Consider the following 17,693-nt stretch of genomic DNA (forward strand, 5'->3'; position numbering starts at 1 on the left):
TTTGAACAACTTGTACTTCATAGCTTTAATTTTTTATTATTTTTTTAAAAAACCCCCAAAGTCACAAAATTAAACACTTTGACTTTAAAATTACTGACGAAAAACAATTTGCATGTATAAATTTATACTTATATTTTACTGGAATCCACCATTTGTTCAAGTTTGAAGGTTGAATTGTTGAAATAAGTTCAATTTTTTTTCTTGGGTTTCACTTTGAAGATGAACAATTTTGCTAATTTGATTTTTGAATTTTTTTTGGAAAATAGAAAAAATTGAAAATAGAGAGAAAAGTTCTATAGAGAGAAAATGAGTACTTTAGAAATGATTTTTATCCAAACAGTAGAAGAAGTACTAGTATTACGAGATTGACAGCAAAGTGAGACTAATTTGAGACCTCCATTGCAATTCTTAGATGAAAACGATGGTGTAAAAGAGAGAGAGAATTGGCAGCAAGAAAGAGAGTTATAGGAAGGGAAAGAGGAGTGAGAAATTACAGGAGAAGAGAGCGATGGATTTGCAGTTGCAAGAAAAAAAAACATGTTCATTTTTTACCCATTATTCTTTTAAATATACTAAATGTTCAATTTAGGTACACCATGCGCATTGTGCACCCGGGTGCACCAACCACAACCGAAAGTGCCATGCAACAACCCAACCAAAATGGCGGGAAATATAATGACAATTACGAAGGAAGAGAGTTAGAGTGTTTTCAAAAAAAAAAAAAAAGAGAGTTCGACTCCCCATCTTCACATAAATTGTTGCTCTCGTTTTCTCTACTTCATTAATAGAAGCGACGTTTACCCTCTTACCATTAAACCCTCAATTTCACTCTAATGGAGCTCACTCTCAAAGTAATTCAGTCTTCTCTCATTATTAATTTTTGCAATTTGTTCAATAATAATTTAGGGTTTTATTTATTTATTTATTTTTTTTAAGAAAATCCATTTTTTTTTTGCCTTCATTACCTTTTTTTAGAGTTCATTTTTTTGTGTGTTTAATTTTTTTTTTTTTTTTTTCTAATTTGTTCTTCAATTTACTACTGATTTCTATGTATTTGGTTGCAGAAATTTTTTGGGTTTTCAAATTTTCGGCCGTATCAGAAAGAAGTGATTGAGAAAATTATGGAGGGAAGAGATTGTTTGGCTGTTATGGCAACTGGTAGTGGCAAATCTCTTTGGTGAGTTTACTACTTTATTGTTCTTTTATTTTAGATAAATTTCGTCAAATTTGTACTTCAATTATTAATTTTATTTTCATTGCGTTTATTTACCTGTAAGATAATTGGGGTTGTTGTTAATTAGTAGAATGAAAAAGGTGAAATCTTTTTGAAGATTGCAATTTTAAACTAATTTTTTGACTGGGATTGATTGTGTCAATTTGTCCCAGCCTCTTATAATTAAGGACTTAGTGCGATTTCACTGAAAATGCTTCACTGAACTTATTTGATTGGTGACATGTTTAGAAATTCAACCATGATCCATTTCTATTTGAGGCAATGTGGCAAGTTTTTCCGGACATTCTAAAATAGTATATGACAATTATCTCCAGTTAAAATGAGTATGTACTGTATTTTTGTGTGCCTTCTTTACTCAATACTTGTTAATATTCTTGATTTCCCGTTTTGAACATTACTTAGTTGTCCTTGTTTGCTTACTTATTTTTGTTGCCTCGATTATTTTGCATGTTCTACTAGCTATAGGGGAATAAATTACCTTTTTTTCCCCCTCCTTGTGGCATAAATTAGAAGACCGTAAATACTTTGCTTGATTCAATTTCATGATATCATAGCTATTGAGTTTGATGCTGTTTTAGTGTTTTTTCAAGTTGTTTGCATTGTTGTTGTAGCTGGAAACCTATTTTGTATACATATTCCATGTTCGATTTAATGGCCAACATCAATATTGGTGCCTCTTTGTGCGTTGCTTTGTTTGTTTGGTTTCTTTCATGGATTGTAATTATAATTTCTTGCCTAAATCTGTGCAGCTATCAAGTTCCCCCCTTGATTGCAGGGAATACAGGCATTGTGGTCAGTCCTCTGTTATCTTTGATGCAAGATCAGGTAATCTTATTAATGATTACATATCTTTTTTTGTTGCTGTGGTGGGCTTAAGTTGATAAATTATTGACTAATGACTGATAGGTAATGGCTTTAAAACAACGTGGCATCCAAGCGGAGTACCTAGGTTCTACTCAAACTGATAAAACTGTACAGACAAAAGCTGAATCAGGCTTTTATAGCTTGTTGTTCATGACCCCGGAGAAAGCATGCGCAATTCCTAATAGGTGCCTGTTGCATCACTTGTTGATCTCTCTCTCTCTCTCTTTTTTTTTTTTTTTTTTGTTTGTTTCCGTGGCAACTTATATATTCATATTACGTTTCCAGAAATGAGGTATTGTTATTTGTTGGAACTTTGATGGCATTTTCTATTACTCTTCGTTTCTTTCATATTTCTTACCCTATTGCTTGTTTGTTTCTTCTTGTTGTATCCTTAATCTTTTGATGCTACTATTGTCTTTCTTGCTTTATACCCTTTATTGATTTTTTTTTTTGGTTTTATTTGTCTATCTTTCTTCCATGTAGGAGTGTAGGTTTATGTTACTCATATTTGATCTGAGTTGACATCTTTAAAATTGAATGCAAAGTACATTGTTATAAAAAAAATGGACGACTTCATCTAGCGTGTATAATGACTGACATGATCCTATTATAATATTTAACCAGTGCTATACTTTTTTTTTCACGGGTTATGACTGCTGGATCGATGTTGCTTGTCTGACTCTGCCTCTAATTTATGTCCTTTGTCTCATTTTTTCAGCTTCTGGACAAGACTGCTAAAGGCTGGAATTTGTCTCTTTGCTGTCGATGAAGCACATTGCATATCAGAATGGGGTCATGATTTCAGGTTATAAGGGTCATATATCATTTAAATTCACATTCCTTTCTCAAGACATTTTGCATCTGTTGCTTCTAATTTCTTGCGCCCAAACTGCACTTGATTGCTGGCATGCAACTATAAATAGCCTTTTGTGTTTGTTTATGTGAACTCTAAAATGGTAACTTGTAAGCTTCAGGCTGCAAGTTTTGTGCTGAATGACATGGCCTTGTTCTTCTTGCATTACTCTCCCTCCCCATCCTCTATATTTTTTCGAAAAGTTCAGAAGGGTTGAGATAAGCTGCTATTGCATCAACAAGAACAACAACAATAAAGCCTTAGTCCCAAAATGAGATAAGCTGCTATTATCACAGATAATTCAGTATTAATGCTCTCAGAGTCAGATTATACACATTATCCCTGTCTAGAACTTGTAATAAAGTTTACATTATCCTTTATTTTATTTTATTCTATTTTTATTTATGTGTTTGTCCCTGATGGTTTATGATAACAAATTGATTTCCTTCTAATGCTTTGTTTTTCTTAAAGCTGGAATGATCATTGAGATTATTCAGTTGACGACTTATACATAGGAACTTAGTTGTTCACTTTCTCTGATCTTCTTTGTTTGGTTTGTAAAGGGGGAAAAAAAAGTATCCTATGGTGGAAGTAGTTTTCTGAAGGGTCAAGGTTTTCTTTACTTAAAGCAGAAATGCCCACATGCCTCACCTTTCTCCTTTATTCCTTTCCTTCATCTCCCCTCCCCTATCCTCTTTAATTTTTCTAGGGAGTAATAAAAAATGAAGTTTGAAGGTTGATTTGATTGAATTACTTTCCATGTGAAATCAATTCTGTTCAACATGTTTCTTCCGACCAAACAGTGCCTAAAATCTTGGAGAGCAGGAAGTGTTTATCTGTATCTGCCATTGTTTAATCACTCTGATTGACTAGCAAATTAATAACCTATGCAGTTGTTGTTCTCAGTGGGGGTCTTATGATCACCCAATCTTTGACTTGCAAATTAAGAACCCAGCAAGTTAGGTGGGGTTTCTTAGTCTAGCCAACATATTCTTTTACTGCAAATGGGTTTTAATGGATGATCCTTTTCGATTTGGATTGAATGTTATTAAGGATAGATGCTGGCAGGTGATTGACCATGGTAGGCGCATGGCTTTGCTGCTTGTGCGAGGGAGATATTTAAATAACATAAATCTTGGCCCAGTTTCCTGGTGCCTTTATATATTGTCTTGGTTAAATATTTGCTTGATCAGAACCAATTTGATTTTTCTTGAGCATAGAATGAATTTTCTTGATCCACCCTCTCTGACAGGTTGTATTTTCCATTTTATAAGCCATTTAAATTTTTTTTTTCTTGCCTTCTCCAATTTTTTGCAGGACGGAGTACAAACAACTAGACAAGTTGCGTCCTATTCTCTCAGATGTCCCATTCGTGAGCTTGACTGCAACTGCTACAGACAAGTAAGTGAACTCATCAATTTTATACGGATGGCTATTGTTAGAAGATGTCCCCCCTATATCTGAAAGCTAAAGGGTTGCCATCTTTGGTACCCATAGCCTTAAAAGTCATTAGTAACGCGTCTTAATTCATAGGAAATAGGGACAGTGATAATCTTACTGTGACTAAACTACTGCAGTAGTACTTTTGATATCATCTTGGAGATATTAGACAGAATTGTAAGCAAATTTTTTTCTTGGGTCAGACGGATTACTTTCAGTCTCTTTGGCTCACGTACTTGCTATAATATATTAATGCTGTTGAAATAAGAGGATTGTAAGAAGTGGAGTGTCTGACTGAATGGAGTTTATGTTCTCTGAGGTTTTGACCTGTATGCATTTGGATTAGGATAAAGATCTGGCCTCTTTTTGTATCCCTGAAAAACTTCTCTCTATTACCTTCATTTTCTGTAACTTGATCTTGCTACTTGATCCTTTTTGTCTGACCTAAGTCCTAACTTCTTGTGAGAAGATCATTGCTCAAATGGTGCTCTTCTTGCAACAAAGCAAGTACAGTGACTTCTGAGGCCAAAATATGTGATAAGATACTGCCACTTTGTATTGAACAACATATGTTTTGTAAACATACTATCGTTACTAGCTTCAGATTGTATCCATCTTATAATCTAATTTACACCTATGATCTGAGTTTCGTTGAGTATGTTAGGAATTTTTTCAATCCTATGATTGGCTTTAAATTATGACTGAGATTGTCCAGTACCAAACCTACGAGAATTTTTTTGTTCATTTACTTAGACTGAAGATGATAATAATTAGCTTTGTGTATTACTATCTATGTCTGTGGTCCTGAACTTAAAAGATTTTATATGAATTTCCCTGTACTTTCTGATATAAAGGTCTCTCTCTCTCTCTCTTTATTTATTTTTTATTTTTTTTTTCTGGCTCTAGGGTCCGGTTAGACATAATTAAGTCATTGAAGATGAAGGATCCTTATGTTGCTGTAGGCTCATTTGATCGTAAAAATCTCTTCTATGGTGTGAAATCTTTTAATCGAGGCATCTACTTCCTGGATGAGCTTGTACAAGAGGTTTCAAAATCTGTGGCTACTGCTGGATCAACCATCATTTACTGCCTTACAATTAAAGATGTTGAACAGGTATCTATATATAAATCTTTGCAAGATAGTGAAGCATGAATTATCTTGCAAGCACTATCTTGCAAGTGCAGAATGTCTAAATAATGAATATTTTTAAAAATGGATAAGCTATGCGCTGTGTGTTTGGTTCTTTAATAAAAGCCATTTTTTTGTATGATTTTAGCGCCGCTTGGGTTGGGTTTGTATTCAGTATCCGAACAGAATTGTCTAGAAATGTTCAAAGTACTTTGAGAATGGAGATAAATGAAACTTTGTTTGTTACACTTTTTCTCTCATGTACTTTATTGACAAATTTTAACAACATTTTGAGCACATTTTGGGGATGTTTGGTAGGTCATATCTTCAGGATGGGAGGGAGTATTGGGGTGGGGGACTGGGGGGCGGGGGTGCAGAGATAGTGATATTTATTAGTCAAATGTAACTTTCTAGTACATTTTAGATGCTAGTAAGGGTTTTTTGTGTGTTGAATTAAACTTTTAACTAAAAGAAATGTCTTGGGAAACCTTGACTTAATGTCTGAACCTAGCATTTCCTTGAAAGAACAACAAGAATATGCTCTTCTAGTGAGCATTAACATGGGCTTCTTGGACAAGCATGACCTGTGGCTATCAATGATAACTAAAATCTAGAATCAAGAAGGAAAATGAAATAGATGGATGGATTATTTGATTTGAAGAATTAGATGTGAGGGGCATGTGCCTCAAGTTCTCTCCATGTTACTTATAATCTCTATATGCAATTGGTTTGTGCTCCTTTTTTAGATACACCAACTGTTGGAAAGCGCAGGAATTAAGGCTGGAATCTATCATGGTCAAATGGGTAATAAAGCTCGGGAAGAGGCACATAGGTATAAATATAGATAATTTTTCTTATTGGTTCAATCAATTACTTGCTGTAAGTTTCAGTTTTTATATCCATGTGTCATTCCTCTTTTCCTTTCCAATTTTATGGTCTGATAGTTAATGAATTAAAATCACTTACTGTAAGCTTCTGCATTCATATCCATGTATCATATAATTTATTTTAACTTCCCGTTTTCATGATCTGATAATTGACAAAACAAAGATTTTTAGTTATACTAATACTTAATGAATGCTGAAAGCATGGCTTGCCCATTTTTAGTGTCAGACTTTCCAAAATTTATTTAATTTATTTATTCTTCCAGATTATTTATTAGAGATGAATTGAGTGTCATGGTCGCCACTATTGCCTTTGGCATGGGAATTGATAAGCCTAACATTAGGCAAGTGATACATTATGGTTGCCCGAAGAGTTTAGAGACATATTACCAGGAGAGTGGGCGATGTGGGAGAGATGGTATAGCATCTGTCTGCTGGCTCTATTACACAAGAAGTGACTTTGCAAAATCTGACTTTTATTGCAGTGGATTGCAAACAGTATGTACCAATTTCATAGAAGCTTCAGAATTTGTTTTCTAATGAATTTGCTGTCATTGTGTACCTTTGAATTAAAAATCTGAAATTCGTAGGAAAATCAACGAAAAGCTGTTGTTGACTCACTGATGGAAGCACAAAAGTATTGCATGCTAACAACGTGTCGCAGGAAGTTCTTACTGGAGCACTTTGGTGAAATGGTTCCAGCGGAAAACTGTGGTATGTTACTGAAACGTCTTTACTAACTTTAATAGAATACTACTTTCTAATGATTATTAAAATTTGCTAAGCTAAAAGCCAACTTTTGATTAAACTCTATGAACAAATATTATCAGTACTTTTCTTTTCTACAAATGTAGTAGTCTGTCTGATAGAAGTTGCTAGCGCAATTATTATATATTCTCTCATCATTTATCAATTATTATATATTGTCGGAGATGGTTTCTAAGACAATGGAAATGAAATGGATTGTTTAAGAGAGGTTTTCTTTGACTGGATTTTTCTATCTATAGATCTCCTTAGATTTTTATAATCTGAGGATATTGTTGGTTGATTGCTTTGGTTGTGCAATACTTTAGTTCCATCATGCTCTTTACAAAAATTGCACGTACAGATTTGCAAAATTTGATCTTATCTTAAGTTTGTCTGCAATTTTCTGTCAGCACTACACCTTTACATTTGCATTATTTTTCTTGGTTCAATGAGCTTAGCTTAAGAATTTAATTCATGCTATCATTTTTAGGTGATTTGCTTTTTCTAAAATGCTATGTATGTGTGCTTTGTAAGTCTGGAGAACCGGTTCCAAATATAGTCTTTAATCTTCAACTTGGTTCCTGTGGGTCACAGACATATTCTAATCTTCTCTAATTGACTATTATTAAGCATTATTGTTGTGTTGCGCAATAACACGACTATAATCTTGAATGAGACACCGCCTTTGCTATTATTTTTATTTTTTTCTGCAAACTATCAATTCAGCTGTATGGTTATCTATTTCTCTCTAATGAAAGAATTAACACATTAAACCCCAGTTTTTTTTTGGGGATGGTCAGGCTGAAGCCTTTGCAGCCAAAATTGACCCAAGTTTGTTCTTGTGGCATGGAAAAGAAGGATGAATAAAGGTTAGATGTTGGTGAATGAAAAGGGTAGATTTGCTCATGCCAAAGCTAGGCTAATCAGCAAATTAGCTTTCTAGTTGCATTAGACTGTTCTTGAATTAATTTAGAAAGTGGTTTATTCAGCTTGTTGACATGATATTTTTGGCTCTAATTCTAATCTTCTTATGTACGTAGGTGATAGACCTTGATGCCTTTAAATATATGTCCTTGTTACCTATCCCAAAATAAAAAGAATGAGTATTCTTAACATGAAATAAGAATATGTGACCTCTGTCTTCTCTGTTGAGAATTATTCCTTTGTACCTTAGCTGATATATGTTCTTTGCATACCGTGGTTTTATCGGAGTCTGCTTATTTCATGTTAATGCCTGGAGAAAATAATAGGATATTTTTCACATGATGCTAACAGAGAGTGGAAATTGATATTAATATCATAAATGGAGAGAGGATTGAATAAAGCGAGGATTGAATAAAGTTTGTCTCTTTTCTGGCTGACAATGGATCTTCTTTGCTAATGTTCTCTATTTTACAAAGTATCATTTTTATCAGGCATGTTTTGTATTGGAAAATTAAATCTTATTTTTATGAGGTTGTTTCTGCTGTTGTCTAAACAACTCTAAGATCATTTTAAACTATCTATTAGCTATTTAAATATGTTTTAATCACCTGTCAAAAGAAAGTTTTAATCATTTTACGTTATGCCTGCAGGAAATTGTGACAATTGCACTACTACCCGGAGGGAGCGAGACATGTCTAAAGAAGCCTATCTTCTGATGGCTTGTATTCATTCATGCAGGGGTAACTGGGGTCTCAATTTGCCTATAGATGTTCTTCGGGGATCACGGGTAAGCTCTATCAAAATTTATGCTGCGTTTTGATGATTGGTTACTTTATATATTGTGGCAATAGAGAAACTTACTGATCATGAAATTACCTTTGTACCCTTTGATCACTTTCTGGTATGAGCAGTATTAATTTCCTTTCTTCAGAATCACTGAATTGTCCTCCTACCACTAAAAGATTATTTGCTCACTTCCTCATCAGTCATGGCTCATAGATACATTCTAGTGCTGTAAAAAATGTTGAGGCTCCTATTTTCACCTAAATAACAGACACCCTATGTGCTTAGCTTTGTATTTCTGTTGAGGTTGGGTTTAAGTCTGCATACATCTAACTCCCAGACCCTGCCTTGGGCGGGAAACTTTCTAGAATCGTTTATTTTTAGTAATCTTGATTTTGAGAGGACTCAGTTTCAAAATTATCAATGTTTGGAGAAGGTTATGAAATATTCCTAAGAAATAATCCAATAGTTTTCACGAGCAATAACAGGCAAGTCATGAAACTAGAGTCTAGAGACAAAACAGGTTGAGAAATTTCACTAAGAGTGCATTTTAGAAAGTTCCCCTCTTGGGGAAAAACTGCAGTCCATATTCCTCCCTTTTTATTTTAGATTTCAAGGCACCAATAAAACTCCACAAGCTATTTATTGATTCCTACTTTTGTTTGTTTGTGTAGAAGTCCATGTCAATGATGATTTGGTTTGGTAGGATTGGTGATTCGGTATTAATATTAATTGCTGTAAATGGTACAGGAGTAAAAAGTCTTGGTTAACAGTTAATTTGTTCCTATGTTTAATAATCTAGATTTTTTTTTTTTTTTTTTCGTATCATTGTATCCGTCTTTCTTGTTCCTTGAGCGCTGATGATATTTTCCTTTGATTTTGTTTTCAATTTGCAGTCAAAAAAAATAGTTGATGCTCAGTTTGATAAGCTTCCACTGCATGGCCTTGGGAAGGCATACTCTTCCAACTGGTGGAAGTCGCTAGGCTCTCAACTGATTTCTCATGGTAACTCAAGGATTACTTATATTATTAATTGTGATTTAAGTATGTTAAATGCTTGGAAATTTCTAGTCTCTTCATCATCAAAGCAAGACATGTCATATTGAAAGAATGAAAGTGTCTTTCACTGCTATGTAGGATTTTTTCATCAGATTAATATTTTGTAAAATATATATAATTTTTAATTGTAGTAATATACAATTATACACATGCCTGTATAATGTCATAAAATATACTACATGCTCTGCAACTAGTAAATTTCTTTGATCTGCAAATATACTGAGTTGACTAAGATTTATCACTTGTAAAGGACTGCATGATCTGCATACATTCTGTGGTGGACAAAACAACTGAATACTTTTTGTGCATTGATGTCACTTTGATGTTCATCTTGTTTTAATGTGGACATATTTTTAAGAAAATGAGGGTATTGTTGTGCCTGCCTTGTTCTTTCTCTCTCTCTCCCTCTCTCTCTCTCTCTCTCTTTCTTTTTTTTTTCCTTTCTAAAATTGTATACAGTAGTAGATAAGATCTCTGTTTCTTGGCATGTACTAAGGCTAACTAGTAACAAAACACAGGTTATCTAAAGGAGACAATTAGTGACGTTTACAGATTTGTGAGGTGAGTCATATACTTATGTATAAACTAGTCACAGACAGGATAGCATCTTCGTCTATATTACTCAACATGTCTTCACCCTTGAGTTACTTAGTCTTAGCTTCTGTTAACTTTTGGGCATGTTTCTTGTTCATGGATTCTTGATGCATTAGTGTCAGCACCAAAGGAGCACAATATCTCAAATCTGCAGGACCTGACCATCAGCCTCCTTTGATCCTGCCTATAATTGATGAGATGTGTGAGGAAGACGAAGGTGCACCAGGTCAAGTTGAAGGCTTGAAAACTTTGACTTCCTCCGAATGTGAAGGATTAACAGAGGTTGGTCATATTAGTGTGTGAAATACTTATTACATGATTACATGGTAGTTGTAGGCTATGTGTTATTAGTATGTCGCTGTCTTTTTTGCATGTGAGTGAAATACGTCATTGGAGGCAAAGGTGAACATATGCATAGATATATCCTAGTTGCTAACTTGCTATGGGGTAGGAATATTTATGTACATTACATTCTGTAAGTTTTGGTCAATCAATATTGGAATTTCTACAAGATTAGCACCATTCAGCATACAAGTGCTTAATTTGGGTACTTGGTAGAATATGAAGGTATAGTAAGATCCATATCAGAGTTTATCTATGTTAATTGTTACATAATTGAATCTCCAACACTGTTCTATTTTGTCCATTTTTATATTTTGAACTTTTATGTCATCTTCTGCATTTAGGCCGAGGTTCAACTTTATCACACACTTTTAGCAGAGAGGGCAAAGCTTGCAAGAGCCACTGGAACTGCTCCGTAGGTTTTCTTTGCTTCTATTTGCTTCTTTATATTTTGGCAAATGCTTTGAGTTTCATCAATACACATCAAGGAGACCTTTTCGGGGCCTGAAGATATTTAAGCTTCATAATAAATGTTCATCTTATCTGTAGTTTAATTCTGCAGGTACGCAATCTGTGGTGAGGCCACTATTAAAAAAATTGCATTGGTTAGACCATCTACAAGAGCAAGATTAGCGAACATTGATGGTGTCAACCAGGTATGTCAGCTGATAGCTAATATATGTTTTGCTATAGCAAGTAACTCTTTCGACTAAATAAAGGGTTTTTATTTCTGCTTTCCTATTATATATATAACAAGTATACCTTTCTGATGGATAATCTACTACAGTATTATTGCTGATTTGCTGTCTAGCGTCTTATTCTCAGTAAAGTACTAACTGTGAAGTCATTTTGAATTTCTCATTCTTTTTTCGAATTATGAGTTTTGATCCATTAATCAATACTCTTAGTTTTCCACATTATGTTATATGTATAGAGTTCATACTTTGCCGTAAGGCTGGAATTTAATTCAAGGTTCTTTTTGACATGGTACAAATTAATTTCTTTGGCTTGATGACCAATAGCTAGAGACTTCATTTTTGAAACTGTGCAATGCTTGATTGACTGAGTCAGTATGATCAAGGGACTTATGTAGTAAAAATACATAATTTGCTCTCTTTTGAGTTTGAAGAAATTATTTACAATGGCCCAAGCTGCAAGTCTGCAACAGGTTCTTTCTTCATTAGAATTTGACTTTAACAAGACTTTTGAGTGTCAATGTAAGAAAATTAGAGAAATTGGAGAAAACACAACATATGTTGGGGAATGGGGAGCAAGTCATATTTATCTCAATTTTCATTACCTTTGAAAAAGCAAAGTTCTGGGAATACATAACAGTAATGCTTAATTATGGAGCCATGGTGCTTTTGTACCTGAGACTTGCTAAAACTCTACGATTCAAATTATGCATCCTACCATCATCCTGGTTCCGTTAGCAAAGTGCTAGGGTCCATTGCAATTAGTAATATATACATCCTTAAATCGTTGTGTAGTTGTGTTAAGTACATCTTGTCCTCATGCTGTATTCCTCCTTTTGATTTCCAATAAATTAATTTTTTTGAAAACTAATAAGTGTTGAGTGACTGAGCTACTTGTATTGTCTCTTATCATAGGGTAATGTAGCCCTAAAGCTTGGATGCTTGGGGTGGTGATGTAGCATTTAGAAATTACAACTAGTGTAACTTATCATTTGAAATTTCATAAAAAGTTAAGCTAGTTAAATCAATGTTATTCTGAATGAAGAATTGCCAGATAGGATACTTTATAAGATTGGCTGCTGATTAAGGGAAAACCAGGTGTATTATGGATATTGGATAATGATAATATCACATTCCATACTTTTTCTGTGCTTTAGTTTCTTTTTGAGCAAATTGTACAGGTTCACAATCCTCCATAAAATATCAAAAGAAACTACTGTGATAAGGTTGAATTGATAGAGACCAAAACAGGAGATAATTTCTGTTACTAAATTGCTTTCAAAAATATAACAAGGGTTTCAAATGCTTGATAATAAGTATTTCTGTTCCACGAAGTTCCCACTTATTGTAGATCCGCTTACTATGGAAAATATACTCTCTGTAAAATAACGCCCCGAGGGCGTTGGATAAGAATCATAAGAATTCCACTTTAGGAAATGTTTTAAATACTTATCCAACGCCCCCGGGGGCGTTTGTTAGCAAGATCCTTTTTTTATTTACCCATTTTTGACTTTTTGTATGATTCATATTCTCCACTTTGACTAACATTGGTGATATACATATAAGATAATAATAGTCGTTTATTGTTACATTTGTCTCATTATATAGTTTCCAAATATCAAATTATTATAATATTTGACTTGTTGAGTACTAAACTAAAAAATATAAATGGTCGAAATTCAGCATCGACAACTACGACAAGCATGAAAAGTCAAATATGGTAAATTAAAAAGAGGCTATTATATAAGTTGACACTTGTGAGTTGTGATTAATTTAGAGGAGAAAGAGGCTGGGTTAGGGTAAAATGTTAGTATTTGTTTGACAAAAAGGAATAAACTAAAGTGGAAATAACTATATGGAATGACCCAAAACGAAAAGTGTGAACAACTCTCTCTCTCTCTCTCTCTCTTTTTTTTTTTTTTTTTTTTTTTTCTTGAGGACAAGTGAGAAAAACTTTATGAAATGAATGGAGAATGTGCTAGGGTGTGCTTGGATTGTGGGTAGTAATTGAAGGAGAGGCAAAATAAAGGAAATGAACAAGGATGAAGGTGATGCTAGATCCTAGACGGGATATAGTGATGGTGTAAGGGCAGTGGGTGGGAGAATTATCACCTCATGCTGGTGGTAGGGAATTAATAGAACTATTACCCCCAATACAAGGGTGATTCCGCCATTCCTCCCTCCTACATAATCACCACTGCCATTCATCTCCAATCTCTAAAATTATCTCTATTACCTCTTTATTCATCACTTTCAATCCAGGCATGGCCTTGGGTGCAATTCTTGCCTGTGTAATTTATAGCGAGTAACATGCAACCTGTACAGTAAAGCAGTGACTTCCATGATCTTCCAGTGGTAATTGACTACCACATATGACAAATTAGTTTCTCTTACTTGAGACTTTCTGATTGTCAAACAGCTTCTCTTGTGATTACTAGCTTTTTAATCATTAAGTTATAAAGTTTTTGGCTGAAACTTTTGTAAAATGTTGCAGCATTTTGTCACCACATATGGGGATCACTTTCTTCAAGCTATTCGGCATCTTTCACAAGATCTTAATATGTCGTTGGATGGGGAATTGAGCATACAAACTGTTTCAGTGAAAAAGGTGACTCCTGTTCAAAACCTTCCAAAAAAGCTTACACCAGCAAAGTTTGAAGCATGGAGGATGTGGCATGAAGACAGACATTCCATTGAGAAAATTGCTGTATGCTATTTTATTTGATTGCTCTCTTTTTTTCCTTGCTGTACATCTCTTTGAAGTTTATACTTCCTGTTGTTTTCTATTCAGAATACTGCCTTTGTAAGCTGGGATATGCATTGCATGTGTTCGTGTGCTTTGTAATACTGTGTAAGGTAGGCCACTGAGCCCTGCTAGAGGAGGGTATTAATCCCCCTCCGTCAGGGGTGAGGATTGGACCTGTATCCAGACTCCAACAGGAATTCAAGTGGATGACCTACCCTGGTCCTCAGTGCATGTTTATGGCCATATTCTAGTGATACTTTGTGTACATATTTTCCGGAATACACCTGCTACAATTTCCAGCTCCAACTTCCTCTCTTTTTCAATGACAGAACTTCCCTGGTAGATCTGCCCCGATTAAAGAAGGAACTGTCCTCAGTTATCTCCTCGAGGCTTTTCAAGAAGGCTTAGCTACTGATTGGCCCAGGTTTTGTGCTGAGATTGAACTTACACCCGAGATGTTCTCTAGTATATTGGATGCAGTTACAAAGGTTGGCTCAACTGAAAAATTGAAGCCCATTAAAGACGAATTACCTGAAAATGTGAGTTCTGTACAAAAAATGTGTGCTTAGTCATGATTTAATTTAATAAAAGCTTGTAAGTTGAACTCATGAGCTCTGTTTTCTGTGTAAATTTTTGGATGTTATACTAAAACGGTTTACTGGTGCCAGGTAAATTATTCGCATATTAAAGCTGGTCTTACAATGCTAAGCTGTGGTATCTCTTCTCCATCAGAGCTTAATCCTCTGAATAAAGCAAATGAAGTCCCTGAAGCAGCTGAATCATCACCAAAATCTTTGGCATCGTGTCTTGCTGAAGAATCTTGTAACTTAGATCATAAATTGCCAAAGAATAGGAAGGATGAAGAAACTGATTTTGATTGTGATATGATTACATCGAAGCGTTGCAAAATTGATAAAGAAAATGATCGTTGCAGTGCAATGTCAGCCACTCAGAGTTCTATAGTAGAATGGCTTAAAAACTATGGTGACGGGGTTTGTTTTCCTCTCTTAGTTAGCATTACCCAACAAATAAAACCGAAAAAGAAAAAGAAAATGCTTAAGCATCTTATATATGACTGACTTCTGATTTCTGCAGGTTGCTTTGCACGATATTATACAGCATTTCAAAGATTCAAGTGAAGAAACTATACGGACATTGCTTGTTGACCTTGAAGGTGAATTTGTGATTTACCAAAAGAGCGGTGTATATAAGATGTTCTAGTGAAACAATCGACACCTCAGTCAGAAATATTTTGGAAAAAACTGATTAGTCATCACTGATATTTCTGCCTGTAAATCAGTAAGTCTGCATAATGTTTTTGTAATGAAAAATGCTGGTTATCTTATTGTAAAAATGTACCTAGTATTATCCTTGTGTGATACGGCTCATCTTATAAAAGATTTCCCTATTCTCATGTCTCTTGAAAGGCCATACATATACTTCATGTTAATTCTTGATAGGTTCACATTGTAGATCTTCTGACATGCCTTTGGATGTTAGATTGTCAGTTTTTTTTTTTTTTTTTTTCTTTGATTACTTGTACAGTTGCGCCCTTTACATGTTCGTTCAGGAATCTTAACTCTTCAAATTTCAGCAGACACTAGACAGGCCCGTATCTCCAACTTGTATTCTGTTCGAGGTTTTAATAGATTTCCTGTAGCAAAACTCGATTTTATTCTTGTCTCATTTGTCCTCTGGAAAGATATGTTAAACATAACATCATCAGCAAACTTAAGTATAATCGACCGATTGAGTAATATATCCTCTATTTCTGTTCCCTTCTAGTTGGTGGTTGGGAAGGAAGGACACAAAAAATTTATCCCATTGTTGTCCTGTTGGCTTGTTGGGGCTACTGCAATATAATGGTGGATGAAGGTTAGCCTTCTGACTTTTCTGTTTTTGGTTGTTGAAAAAAACATCCTTATTTTTGGTCATCAGCAAATTTGCATGTTGCTAGCGGGTTGACCAGGACCCTCTCCTTGCAATAGGGTGCCTTGTGTATTGCAATAGTCCCAAATAATACAATGTCAAATGAATTAGTAAAAATGTCAATATTACCTAGGAACTTTATTTATCAGGCAAAATTACGCTAATTGATGTGAACCATGTTTTGAGTACAACTTTTGACATGAACTTATTTGCATGCTTAAATTGACATAAATTGAGGCGCTAAAGACACTCATTGACATGAACAGATGAAGTTAATAAATAAAGCAAACAAATCACAGGAATGATCTTTGGTGACATAGCTTGCATGTTGTTGAGTGTCTTTACTCTTTAGTAGATTGTTAATTTCGGCAGGGGAAGCAGCTAGACCACCACTCTCTCTGGTCCATTGCTCAAACAAAGTTTTTACAGAGTCCTTACTCCTTAGTTACCCACCTGTCCAGGAACACCCTTAGGAAAAATTTGCAAAACTACGATTCCATTGGAAACATGCAAGAAAAGCACTTCGAATTGTTGAACCCACATGTCCAAGGTTGAGCCATGGGATTAGACCGTGAGAATTCTTTCCAGAGGACGAAAAAGTTCTTTCTAAATATCGGTCATTATAAAAGATAAGTTCATGTCCATGGTTGTTGTTGGGTCATAATTCATATTAATGAATTTAATTTTGCATATTTGTTTTAGTCATTTAATACTTCGTTGTATTTTATCATCATTGAGAGAACTTATGTTAGCAATAATGAATATAGATTGATTAACTTTTAAAATTGTGCAGTGTCAATTAGCTAATCTATGTCTATACTTTATTAGTATTTAAAAACAAAAACCATCATCCCTATAATGCAACATGTACATTTCATTTTTTATTTCTCCATTCTTTTTTTAATCCCTTTTCTCATATGAAAAAAAAACTTTAATTTAATACATGTATAAATTATTGAATGGTGTTTGGTTCACTTTCCTCCAGTTTAATTTCTACTACAATTGCATTCAATTTTTACCTCTTCTTCTCCTCTATAAACTATTCATTTGCCAATATAAATATATTAAAAAATAATTATTTATATAGTATACCTACAAATAAAACGTGCATTGCACGGGCTAGAAGGCTAGTTGAAACTTAATTTGAAAAGTCAAACCCTTTCCCCCTCTGCTGCCATGACTTGTAAGCAATTGCACAAAGCATAAAGATGAATTTTTCGTCTACAAGATACAATGCAGAACAAAAAATTTCAATTCTGAAAATCCGCCAAGTTACATGTAAACATACTGTGAGAAAATTAAGGAACTAATAGGAGGAGAGAAATATAAGGAGTTTAATAGGGACGATTACCTTTTGTTTAGCTTTTAATTTGCTAATTAAAAGAAGTGATTGTTAGAGAAACAATATGAATCATTGTTTAATTAGCATTATATTCATTATAAATATGCAAAATCACAATGTAGAAATAG

At 34.3% G+C, this 17,693-nt stretch overlaps 1 protein-coding gene across 2 annotated transcripts; it reads left to right on the plus strand.

Moving 5' to 3' along the window:
- Window positions 1-388: 388 nt before the first annotated feature.
- On the plus strand, window positions 389-15,639 carry LOC110734037 (probable ATP-dependent DNA helicase RecQ). Of its 2 annotated transcripts, XM_021914095.1 has the most exons (20): window positions 391-851; window positions 1,065-1,177; window positions 1,984-2,059; window positions 2,141-2,283; window positions 2,817-2,903; window positions 4,269-4,352; window positions 5,298-5,505; window positions 6,267-6,352; window positions 6,671-6,902; window positions 6,995-7,118; window positions 8,726-8,862; window positions 9,755-9,863; window positions 10,436-10,478; window positions 10,628-10,793; window positions 11,198-11,268; window positions 11,416-11,509; window positions 14,043-14,255; window positions 14,624-14,833; window positions 14,963-15,286; window positions 15,390-15,639. In XM_021914095.1, the coding sequence occupies exons 1-20, from the start codon at window positions 834-836 to the stop codon at window positions 15,513-15,515; spliced, it is 2,664 nt and encodes an 887-aa protein (XP_021769787.1). In that variant the 5' UTR covers window positions 391-833; the 3' UTR covers window positions 15,516-15,639. The 2 variants fall into 2 exon arrangements, with proteins under 2 accessions (XP_021769788.1, XP_021769787.1); XM_021914096.1 differs by lacking the exons at window positions 14,624-14,833; window positions 14,963-15,286; window positions 15,390-15,639 and adding an exon at window positions 14,340-14,613 and having other exon boundaries at window positions 389-851.
- Window positions 15,640-17,693: the final 2,054 nt, after the last annotated feature.

This window comes from Chenopodium quinoa, unplaced genomic scaffold (assembly GCF_001683475.1).
Source record: "Chenopodium quinoa cultivar QQ74 unplaced genomic scaffold, ASM168347v1, whole genome shotgun sequence".
NCBI classification, from domain to species: Eukaryota; Viridiplantae; Streptophyta; class Magnoliopsida; order Caryophyllales; family Amaranthaceae; genus Chenopodium; species Chenopodium quinoa.

What these genes read in the sequence shown, in the direction of transcription:
- LOC110734037 (XM_021914095.1), top strand. An exon ending in GCATGCGCAATTCCTAATAG is followed by an intron (nt 2,284 to 2,816) that starts GTGCCTGTTGCA and finishes TCATTTTTTCAG; the next exon opens with CTTCTGGACAAGACTGCTAA. An exon ending in AATGTGAAGGATTAACAGAG is followed by an intron (nt 10,794 to 11,197) that starts GTTGGTCATATT and finishes TTCTGCATTTAG; the next exon opens with GCCGAGGTTCAACTTTATCA.